The 11,289-nt window shown below is 38.2% G+C and overlaps 3 protein-coding genes across 3 annotated transcripts; 2 read left to right on the top strand and 1 right to left on the bottom strand.

Moving 5' to 3' along the window:
- The first annotated feature begins 436 nt into the window (after positions 1 to 436).
- LOC100894027 lies at positions 437 to 4,036 on the top strand. The gene is made up of 4 exons (XM_030977503.1): positions 437 to 564; positions 1,731 to 1,902; positions 2,267 to 2,415; positions 2,884 to 4,036. The coding sequence occupies exons 1-4, from the start codon at positions 555 to 557 to the stop codon at positions 3,060 to 3,062; spliced, it is 510 nt and encodes a 169-aa protein (XP_030833363.1). The 5' UTR covers positions 437 to 554; the 3' UTR covers positions 3,063 to 4,036.
- Positions 4,037 to 4,975: 939 nt separating this feature from the next.
- LOC752173 (P2X purinoceptor 7-like) lies at positions 4,976 to 7,319 on the bottom strand. Its single transcript, XM_003730159.3, has 3 exons — positions 6,914 to 7,319; positions 5,908 to 6,141; positions 4,976 to 5,426 (listed from the first exon to the last, which is right to left on the bottom strand). The coding sequence occupies exons 1-3, from the start codon at positions 7,153 to 7,155 to the stop codon at positions 5,261 to 5,263; spliced, it is 642 nt and encodes a 213-aa protein (XP_003730207.3). The 5' UTR covers positions 7,156 to 7,319; the 3' UTR covers positions 4,976 to 5,260.
- A 400-nt stretch (positions 7,320 to 7,719) lies between these two features.
- LOC105439151 lies at positions 7,720 to 10,879 on the top strand. The gene is made up of 3 exons (XM_030977502.1): positions 7,720 to 7,821; positions 8,911 to 9,200; positions 9,765 to 10,879. Exons 1-3 carry the CDS (start codon positions 7,730 to 7,732, stop codon positions 10,100 to 10,102), a joined length of 720 nt encoding a protein of 239 aa, XP_030833362.1. The 5' UTR covers positions 7,720 to 7,729; the 3' UTR covers positions 10,103 to 10,879.
- Positions 10,880 to 11,289: the final 410 nt, after the last annotated feature.

The following is an 11,289-nucleotide window of genomic DNA, read 5'->3' as shown; positions in this document are numbered from 1 at the left end:
AGGAGCCTTGACTGTACTCCCGGGATCTCTACATGTATTGTGCTGTACATGATGATGCTCATTGTGTGCTGTGAAAGAAACCTGGGTGCCCTGATTGTCGACTACGGGAAAAAAAAATCACAAAATCATTGTTTTCTGCCCAAGTACAGCATTTTGTGAATATTAACCCTGCGAAGCACAGCTTTTTGGCTAGTCCCAGCCATTCTTTCCGAATGCGGGTTTCAGGAGGCAGGGGCGAAAATTTGATGGCGTCGAAAGCCCCTAAAAAACCTTAAACTATTATTAAAGACCTTGACCGGAGCAGAGCATTATATAGACAAATTATATACCTACGGACTCGTGAATATTTACTGAATATGAAAATGCAAACTTCTCGAGATTCCACGGCCTCTGAAAGAAGTATTTAGCATCCGAACCCCAGGATTCACGGACTGAGAGGGGCACCCCGGAGATTTAGTTTCGGCTGCGCTAGCCGGTGGCCGTTTCTACCCGTTTCTGATGACGTCATAACGTGTAGGTTATTTGGCCACTCGGTATTGCAGCTGGTTCTTCGCATGGTGGTCGGTATGTGAAGTTTTCTTCTCTCTTTTTTTGTTGTTGTAAATATCAATGTCGAAGCTGTATTTGGACATTTTACGATTAGAATGTTGACATTTTATATCTGTATTAATTTCACGCTACGTAATATGGAATATCAACCCCAAATTTCCACTAAATTAGATTGAAACGAATCATTTGCCCGCGCTGCTGGCTGCCTGCCTCGGTCTGCGATTGCACAACTTTCAGCAATCTATCGCTGAGCCTCGCGAGAGCACTCGGGCCGCGGCCGGCCCGGCCTGACTTGCCGCGCCGTGTCATGCTGGTGGTCGTGGAATATTTCTCGAACAAAACTAAGTTTCGCTCGCTTTTATCGCACAGATAGCCTTTCCTTTTGCATGGTTTACCAGCATTAAATCAAAGAATTATTTAGATCTACATTGTTTTATTGTCTAGAATATAGTCTGTAAACAATGAAAAATAAGAAGAAGATGAAATGGAGATTTTGAAGAAGAATTGGGCCTAAAAAAGAAGAAAAAGAAAACTAGGTAGTTGGTAGAATCTAGGCCTTGGACTCGTGCCGCCCAGTGGCAGTGCACTGCAGTACAGTGAAGCCAGGAACTAAATTATTTTGAATTGATGTCAGAAATCACATGGGTGCCTCTTCTTGATACTTTCTCGTGATGAAAACCCTGTTTTTATTCAAATCAAAATGGTCTAGAGTCTAGATCTAGTGTTGTTGCCAGGGATGATTATTAAAACAAAATCATCGGTCATTTGTTGTTGACTTTGCTTCTTTTTTTTTATCCGACTACAGATTAACTTTGCTTTTTTTTCTTTCTATGAAACTAGCCTCAAGTTGTTCTTTTTGTTTGGATGTGGGTAAAATCCTTATTTATATGCATACGGTGTAATAATACTTTGAAGATGTTTGTCAAAATGCGAGCAAAATATTTACATTTATTTTTAATAATGTACGCGTACATTCAAGTTTAATTTAGTTCAATTTTGATCATGACATTCATATTTTTTTCTGTGCAATTTTCTAAATGATTAATATTCATTGTGGAATGAAAAAATAGTTTTGGCGAAGGGATGAGATGCTTGGAAATGCCGAGATCATGATTGCTAACTATTTAAATGAACTCTCCTTCACCTTTACCGCATATATTATATTCCCAATCTTATTACAGGTACAAAGGTGTACGACAAGCTTCGAGAGGAATGGCTGAGGACCAGACTGATGAACGACATTGGGATGATGTCCCCACATGCCCAAACCAGCAAGGTTGAATCATTCCACAACATCCTCCTTCACTTTTGCCCCAAGTTGCTTGTATACTCATATCAAGGGATGAAGTGCAGGTAAATTAGGCAATTAATTCATCAAATTATGCTCCCCTAATATAAATTTAACAAGAACGTCACAGAGGGCAGTGTTGTTTCTTCTTCTTCTTTTGAATTTGATTTTATTGGTTTTATGTTTTAAAGTTATTATTTTCTTTTTGTTATAGCCAGGTTCTTTCTATTTCATATTTTTTTTTTTTTTTTTTTTTTTTTTTTTATTTATTATTTGTAACACATGCTTTTTACACTAACTCTTGCCTTCACTTATTGGAGAGTAGGTAACGAGTTTATGATGATAGACATTACATTACCAAAAAGATAAAATCAACTGTCACAAGTATGTTATTCATGTGACCTTTATTTTTAACTTCACTCTTTTCAGATTATATTTGGCTGTCCTACATTGGAACGAAAATTGTGATAGAGCCCAGGCTGTTGATGCCGAAGGGAACCCAGTGTACAGGTTGAAGTATCCACGCTCGAAGGAAGGAGGCCACACAGTGGAGAGAGTGCTGACAGCTGGCACATGTGGTAAGTAGCCACATGTCTAGTGAATGATATCAATATTCAACAAAAGAGCTCAATTATATATAGAAATCTTTTATTACTTCATGATCAATAGAATTCAAATTAGTAGATTCTTGTGGCCTATATGCCCTTAATTTAATCTGTTGATTAAATTGATAATTATAAACATGTATTGGGTTACTTTCTGCAAATGTGTAATATTGAATAGCAAGCAGAAACAGGCATATATGTCAGTCCCCAAGTCAGTGAACTACCTATTCAGCAAAGAACATGTGCATGCCATTGGTATTTGATTGGTCATCCACCTACAAATAGTGTGTAAAATTAGGTAATTCAATATTTGTGAGAAAAAGAGTTTTCTCTTCTTATGTTCTTATTTTTCTCTTTTCCTTTTTTCCTCTTATCAAAATGTATTTTTTTAACACCGTACAGATGAATTTTCAAGGTATAGTTTTGGATTTTATCTTGTAGGTTATGTGAAAGCCCTGATGAGAGTTGTCGTAGAACTGGTGGAAAACAGGGAGCAGCTCAGAGACAACATGGAGGAGCTACAGCCTCAACCAGCACGGAGTGCCTCTCATCATCACCCCGACAATGGAGAAGCCGTGCAAGCTTTTGAACAACATCATCGCTTTGGCGATAGAAACTAGTTCTTTTGGTGATAGAAACTATGATGAATGTGTCAGCTACCTGAACATTAACCACTGATTGTTTTATTTCAGTACAAGACATGTTTTTCATAGACCCTAAATTATGTTTATGCCAGTATAATTATGGAGAGTAACATGGAAGTACTCTATGCAAGTGAGTAGTGGATTCCGATTCTATGTGAGTGTAAAGCACTAGAAACTTGTCTGTAAGCTTGTACATACTTACACAAGCCAAAGTCCATGGTACACATCGATAGTCATTGGTTTTAATAGGTAAAATACTTATTAAATTTGTAAAACTTACATTTTTAGTTCAATTAAAAACAATTTCTGAAGCATATGCACTAGATTTTCATAAACACTAAGTAAATCACTGTTGATCATGAATTTGGCACCAAATATAATCTGATTTTTCTCACAGTCCTTCATCTTGGCCAATGCTTTTTGCTTCTTATTTGCAAAAAATAAAAAATTAAAAAATGCATTTTTTTTTCCATCTAAACTGTTCTTATTCAAGAACCATTTGATGTATTGCACCAGATATGACTTTATTTTTTGTTTTTGATTTTTTCCCTTTTCTGCCGAGGTGAATTGTGTTATTCATTTTCAAAGTTAGTAGTTTTAAAGATCATGCCATATTATCACAGAAGAGGAAACATTGTGATGATTACTTCATCGCATCCATACTTTTTTTCCTAACAGCGGTTTCCTGTTTGTCCTAAAACCTGGTTATAAAAGATTGAAAAATAATCATCCTTGCAGATATAATAAAAATAGTCATCTATCCTGTAAACTTTACATAAAATAAGGATGAATGTAATGTACATGTTGCATCAAAGTTTTTGTTCCAATGGTGCATCATTTTGAAATATATTGCACAAACAGAGAAGAAAATGATTGGAGGGAAAAACCGTCAATGGGATGTTCTGAGAATATTTTGAGCAAAGGTAAACAAAAATTCATCTAAAGGAACACAAATCTTGTTTGTTTATTTCTATTATAGGTGTCTTGTAGGAAGCTTCATAATTTAAAGATGGAAATTGCTGTGAAAATGAGAGTGAGATAGAGAATGTGAAGGAAGAAGAGGGATAAAGATAGATACCAATAGGGATAGAGTGAGAGATGTGAATGTGATGGATGGAAGAGGAGAAAGAGAGATTGTGAAAGAGTGAGAGATGGGAATGTGATGGATGGAAGAGGAGAAAGAGAGATTGTGAAAGAGTGAGAGATGGGAATGTGGAGGGTGGAGGAGGAAAAGAGAGGCAGAGGGAGAGAGTGAGAGATGGGAATGTGGAGGAAGAGGAGAAGGAGGGACAGAGTGAGAGATGGGAATGTGGAGGGTGGAAGAGGAGAAGGAGGGACAGAGTGAGAGATAGGAATGTGGAGGGTGGAAGAGGAGAAGGAGGGACAGAGTGAGAGATGGGAATGTGGAGGAGGAGAAAGAGAGGAGGGACAGAGTGAGAGATGGAAATATGGAAGAGGAAACAGAGAGAGGAAGTGGGATAGAGAGATGGGAATGTGGAGGGTGGAAGAGGAGAAAGAGAGAGGAAGAGGGACAGAGTGGGAGATAGGGTTAAGGTTTATCCTTTTTGGGAGGATAGATTTGATGCAAAATAAAGGATTTCCTGGATTTATTACGATGCTTACCATTTATCACACATTTGAAATTTCGTCAACCGCAATTCCCTTCTCTTACTCTCATTATTCCTCTGTCTATCTTTGTTGTGTCCATGCTGTTATTTCTCTTTCTCTCAATTTCGTTTTCTCTTTCAATTTCATTTTCTCTTTCTCTCCCCTTTTCTGACTCGGCAGGTTGACTGTATATGAAATGCTCAAATTATTAAAACAAATTACATTGCAGGGTGTATAACAAAAGAGAAGGAACAAGGCATGTTGTGTTTTTTTTGTTTTTGTTGTTGTTGCTTGTTTATATAGATTTCAACATTCTTCCTCATAAGAAATCGTTGCTTGATCACAGTTTTGCAAAAGTTCGAATATCAGCTCTTGGAAATTAGAATCAAATGTCGAGATCAAAGTTCATAGCAACCATACCATCATGAGAAGTTCAAACAATAGTATTTGTGATGAATATGAAGATGAAAGCCGATGATCACAAATAACGTACAGAAGATGGCTGACAATCACATAGAAGATGACAGTCATTCAAAGTTCGCAAGACAATAGTTGATGTTACATCCTCATCTCAACCGACGCAGGATGGTCCCTTTGTACTGACCACGTCCATCAGGATACGCTTCCATTATTGAGGCATGGACACATGCTGGCAGTTGCACCCTGATGTCCTTCCCGAGCCAGCCCCAACACCATCTCACGACTTTCCTGTAGGCCACATACCTGTATTTTCTGTAAAATAAAAAGCAATAAAAAAATTTCATTATTTTTCTTAGGATAGATGATTTGATGTCAAAATATTAATTCTTTATTAATTAATTCAGGAAAATAAAAATGATTAAAAAAAACTAAAATGACCAAGGGTTAGTCATTGTTTGTCGGGCGGTGGGGGGCAACATTCAAAATCGCATATAAAGTTTGTGTTTCATAACTACAGATTATTGGGGGGGGGGGGGGGTAACATGCTAAAACTCACAAACCGGTGGTCATTCTTGCCTATTTGTATACATTTCCTGAAAAAGTGCCCCGAAGCACCTGCAGATAAGGCAGCTAGTACACCAGTGGTCACCAGGCAAGAATTTTGGTCAAAACTAGTAATTCATCTTGCGGTGACTCAATTCGTTTTGAAAAGTTTCACCCAATAAACTTTCAAAATCAATCCATTTATTTTTTAGCCCTTGCCAAAATGATGAAAAGGAGAAACATAACTTACTCATTGTTCCTGTCCCCAAATGCTTTGGCTGCTCGGCGCCACCTATCTGTGTACTCCATCCATCCGATGTACAATGTTGTCGCATTTAGGATGGCCGGCTCAAACTCCTCAGAATCCACCAGACAACTTGAACCCTGTCGATCAGCCTCTGCCTTGACCTCTGCAATTTCCTGACAACAGACACAATCACCTTCATTGAAAGATGGAGGCACACGACATCTTCCACATGTACACCTTGAAATACAGAAAGATTCAAACAAAAATCAATACACCTACTATAATTTTATAAATATTTTATTACAGCTTCCTGATAAATATAAAAATGACATCGTTCTCTAGTCGTAGTATGGTAAGAGTGCCCAAGGCAGTGCCTATGTCTGCGCACCCACGTAAATGCGCGATATTTATAGAACAAAACATCAAACTGACACCAATTTTCAATCTTAACCTCAACAATTCATTTAGATACCAAAATTTGTGAAAATAATTGGGAAGATTAAAAATGAGTTTTAGCAAGTTTCATTTGCCACCCTGAAAATTTCAATCATTGTCAAAAAAGAAAAGTCTGAACAGGGGGTTGTCCCTGGTATGAAACTTCACTGTGCTTGATTGAATTGCGTGCAAAATAGTGAGTGCGCAGATATGGGCACTTTTCAGTTTTGCTACACAAAATGACGAGCCCGTCTGAAATTCGTTAAAAAAAATTGTTCTTGTGAATAATTTGTCGAGTTTTTTTGTTTCAGTAATCATTAGAATATGAAGAACGGAATAACAATGATGATTCTAAAAATAATATCTTACTGTGTAATGAAATCGAGGTCGAATTTTAGGTGCGCAGACATAGATCTAGAGAATCATTTTAACAAGTTAACTTTAGAATTAGACATGCCATTTATGACCGAGTCTAGAGATCTACGGTATTTGATTTCAATTTGGGGGGGGGGGGGGGGGGGAATAAATATTTAGAATGCACAACAAATTCAATAAGCTTATAAGTCTTAATTACCAATCCTCGACATTTTCATGAAGCCGATTTGCGTTGTTGGCCCTTCCAGCATCGCCAACATTTTGCCCAGGTTCACCACGCACGAGGTAAAGGCTCACACTCCCACTCGACGATACGCCCGTGTTCTCCGGCGTCTGCATCACTTGCATCGCTGTCGGTATCACTGCTGCTGCCAGTACTGTCCGGACTGTCACTACTACCACTGACACTGTCATTTTCACCGCTTTCCCCGCAACTGCCATCCTCCTCACACTCAAATTCCATAACTAAATCATCTTGTGCATCTGCCCTGACGACTGGGGTAGCCATTCTCTTTAGAAAGACTTCTCAAAACTTCTCAAACTTCAATCGATAAAAAGCAGAAAGGATTCACGGTAGCCTACGCAAAATCAATGTAGATCTCGAACATCGCGCGGCGAAGAATTACAGCAAACAATTCGAGTCTACACGAAATGACGTCACCCAAGTCCGTGCGGCGCGGGGGCTCTTGACCGAGGCGAATTTGGGAGGGGGCGGCAGTTGTACTGTAATTTTCATTTTTCTCAGTAATGAAAGGGTATTTAATTTTTTCTTTCTTGTATTTGTATTTTGTGTTTCATTAGCCGTCTGTGGATGTATGGTTGTTTACGCTCCGGTCAAGGTCTTTAAATAGATGTAGTGAATTGAAATTCTAAAGGATAGTTATTCCATCTGTTTTATGGACGTAATATCTATATTTTTTAATATTGTTTTCAGATATTGTCGCCCGACGTGTCATATAACCATTTTCCAGAGGACTAAATTTCTGTAGAGTGAGAAGGACATCTAGCTTACACCATGGATGGATTCTGCCTTCACTATCTGCTCCTGATCCTCTTGATGAGATCTGGTGATGTTGAAACCAATCCAGGTCCTAACGCTGCAGAAAGGTACATGTACGGTATGCATATATACTCCGAATCATCGGGTCATCGCGTCCGGTTGCATGGTTGCGTTACACAACCTTTCGTGAAACAAAAGACCATGTGAAGATGCACATTCAGGATGCGATCCTTACTCTAGTAGATTTGCTGTAGGGTTTTCACAAAGTGGACCAGACCATTTGTAGATGAGAGGGTTTATTTCACAACATTACCTCCGACATTTCGTGAATAAAGGGGCATGTTTTCACGAAATGCAGGGTAACGTGAACCTCTGACCCGAAATGGTGACCCGATGATTCAAAGTAAGCTCATATATAGGCCTACTAGTAGTATGTAGTAACCTTTAGGGGTTAATAATAAAGTTTAGTTCTGGTCACGCGCTTGCATTCCAAAAGAAACATTGTTGAAGTGATTTGAAAGGTTAATGCATGTAGTCGTCAACATTATTATTTTGCCCAGTCTTGCTAAAATTCACATGCACTGTACTGGACAAAAAAATGTGTTTAAAGGACTACACAAACACGTAGCATGAAAGTGTGGTCCACAACAAATTAATTGTCATATCATATATAGACTATGCATGATACAGATAATAATAATGATGATAATGATAGTAGTAGTAGTAGTAGTAGTAGAAGTTATAGTAGTATATTAGTAGAAGTAATAATAGTAATAATAATAATGACAATAATAATAATAATCATCATCATCATCATCATCATCATCATCACCTCATCAATTCTAGTAATAATGATGTAAATTTTGTTATCATTAGTATCATTAGAAGTATTAGTAATTTTGTTTTCTTGTTATTATTATTACTGTCATCACCATTATCATATTTACTGCCAAACTCTACTTTTGAGGGAATGGTTACCTTTGCCATAACAATACTGCCCGCACCTGCAATTTGGGGCAATATGTTTCAAATGTTAATATCACAGGCAATATATTCTGCAATCCCCCATGTTGTTTTATTGCACGCTCAAGCACTTGATACAAATTGTTGAGTGTCACATAATAGCTTCTCAGCCAATAGGATGCTCTCTTACTAATATCCTATCATACTCAATTGATTTATTATTCATTTTACAGTACTGTCAGTGAAATGGAGTTCCTGAAGCTGGCCCAGGATATCGATCCATCTAACTACTACAATGTAGGGATATCCCTAGGGTTCTCCCATGCTCAGCTAAAGGCAATCCTGATTGAGAATTTGAAGAACTTCAAAGATGCCTTGATGGATGTCTTTATGAAATGGAATGTCAAGCAGCAACCACCACACTCGAACAAACGACAGGTTTTGGCAGACAAACTACGAGAGATTAACTTGGGTGGCCTGTCAGACAGATTGCTCAATGAACCTCCAATTCCAAACAGCACAGGTAAACAGATACTAATTATTGCAGTCTTGCTATGTCAACAGAAGATATATAAAACTATGCATAAAAGTAAAGTCAGTTTTTACCATAGAGAAAGTGAGTGATGCTCTGCATATGTTCTATACATGTACAGTACATTTGCCACAATTTACAGAAGTGTCAAATTTTATCAGGCCCCATGTATGTTTTTATAATTTACTAATTTAATTTCGTTAATCCTAGGTATTTTCTGTACACCAGTCCAGTATAGTACAAGTTCTTTGAGTGATAGCAGAGTTTAATATTTGTCAGCTTTTTTTATGTGTACATGTTCTACAAAAAATTATCCTTATGCGTCATTTCATTATGATAACTATCATTATGCATCTGCCCATGCACGGATGCATAATTGACTTCATGACTTCACACAATTTCAGAAAAACATGTAGGACTTTGTGTCTTTGCATGAGTGCATGCACCTATTTGTAGGTCACATTATTAGCCTCATGCCTTTAAAATCCCTTCAGATGTATCAAAATATATAGTTATGTGTAAACATGGGAATATGGATTATCTATGTATTTTTAGGAGGGCCATCAAGACTGCTCGATTCACAGACCAAACCTCCTTCAGCTGAATCTCAGACCAAACCACTTTCTCCTGAACAGGTTGAGCGGTGTGCAAAGGATTTCAAGTTCAAGTACAGGTCAACTATCTGTAAGATCAGAGCTGATCCTCTCAAGCCTTCTTCTCTTGTGGGTTTTGAAAAGCTATATGCAAATCTTGTATTGGAAGAAGAGGATGGAACTGGCAAGCATACTATAGATTACAAAGATTTTCTTGATCTCAAAGTCAATGGAGAGTTCCCCAAGCGAATCATGGTTCAGGGAGAGGCAGGGGCTGGAAAAAACTACATTTTGTGCTAAGATTGCCTGGGACTGGATTGAAGGAAGGTATTTCAGTCACTTTGTGTGGGTCTTAATTGTTCCTCTACGTGAATTTAAGCAACACACTATTGGCGAAATTGCAAAGTCTTATCTTGACAAAAACAATCCAGCAACGGTTTCTCAGATTACTGAGTATATCCAGTCAAATCCAGACAAGGTATTCATTGCATTCGATGGGCTAGATGAAGTCAAGGGCATAATCGTGAAGCCCAAATCCTGCAAATCACATTCTACTGATCAATTGCAACTTCAGCCATCACAGCCAAGTGTCAACTCTTCAGAGGCATGTGGAAGCTCATCTGAAACTGGTGATATAGGACTTGTAGATATTCTTTGTTCAGATCAACTTGCCTCTTGCCCAGTCTTGGTTACCACTTGCCCTTGGAGGGCAGTAGAGATTAGATCAGATGGTGATCTAATGAAGCTCTACACATTCATTCATGTTGAGGGTTTCAACAGAGAGAATTTGTCAGTTTACATTCACAAATATTTTCCAATGAATGAGGATAAAGCAAACCAGCTTATCCAGTTCACCCATGAGAATGATGTCATATCTGAAAACATGGCCCACTATCCTATATATGTAGCCATGTTGTGTCTTATGTGGAAAGAACTTGGTGAGCAAAAACTAAAGGAAATGAAATCACTGAAAACTTTTTCTCAAATATTCAAAACAATGATTGCCTTTCTAAAAGAACATTATGCTCAGAAAGAGGTGAAGAAAGTAGGCAGCCCCTCACTTCTTGCCTCTTTGAACACAATTGATGTGCTCCTTGGCCCAATTGCCAAACGGGCCCTCAACGGTTTGCTAGAAAATACCTTGGTTTTTGGTGAAGATGATTTCGAAATATGCCCAGAATCAAAGGACACTGCCTGTAGGGTTGGGATTTTGTCTCAGGAGGACAGAATTACCACTAGCATGGACATACATAAGGGAAATTCTTATGTGCAATTGCCAGTCTTCTTCCCTCACAAACTGTTTCAGGAGTACATGGCTGGAGTCCATCTTGCTTCCCTGTATGAATCAGATCGTAATGAATTCAACAGGCTGATTGAGGAGGTAGTGATGCCAAGGAAGGAGGAGTTTAGGTATCTCCTGTACTTCACTGTGTCACAGAACAAAAGTATTGCAACCAATGTAATGAAGTCTATGCTTCAGGGAGTAA

The sequence above is a fragment of the Strongylocentrotus purpuratus genome, unplaced genomic scaffold (genome assembly GCF_000002235.5).
Source record: "Strongylocentrotus purpuratus isolate Spur 01 unplaced genomic scaffold, Spur_5.0 spur5_scaffold_1, whole genome shotgun sequence".
Classification (NCBI taxonomy): Eukaryota; Metazoa; Echinodermata; class Echinoidea; order Camarodonta; family Strongylocentrotidae; genus Strongylocentrotus; species Strongylocentrotus purpuratus.
Note: the sequence above shows the minus strand (reverse complement) of the source record. Positions and strands in the feature narration are given on the sequence as shown.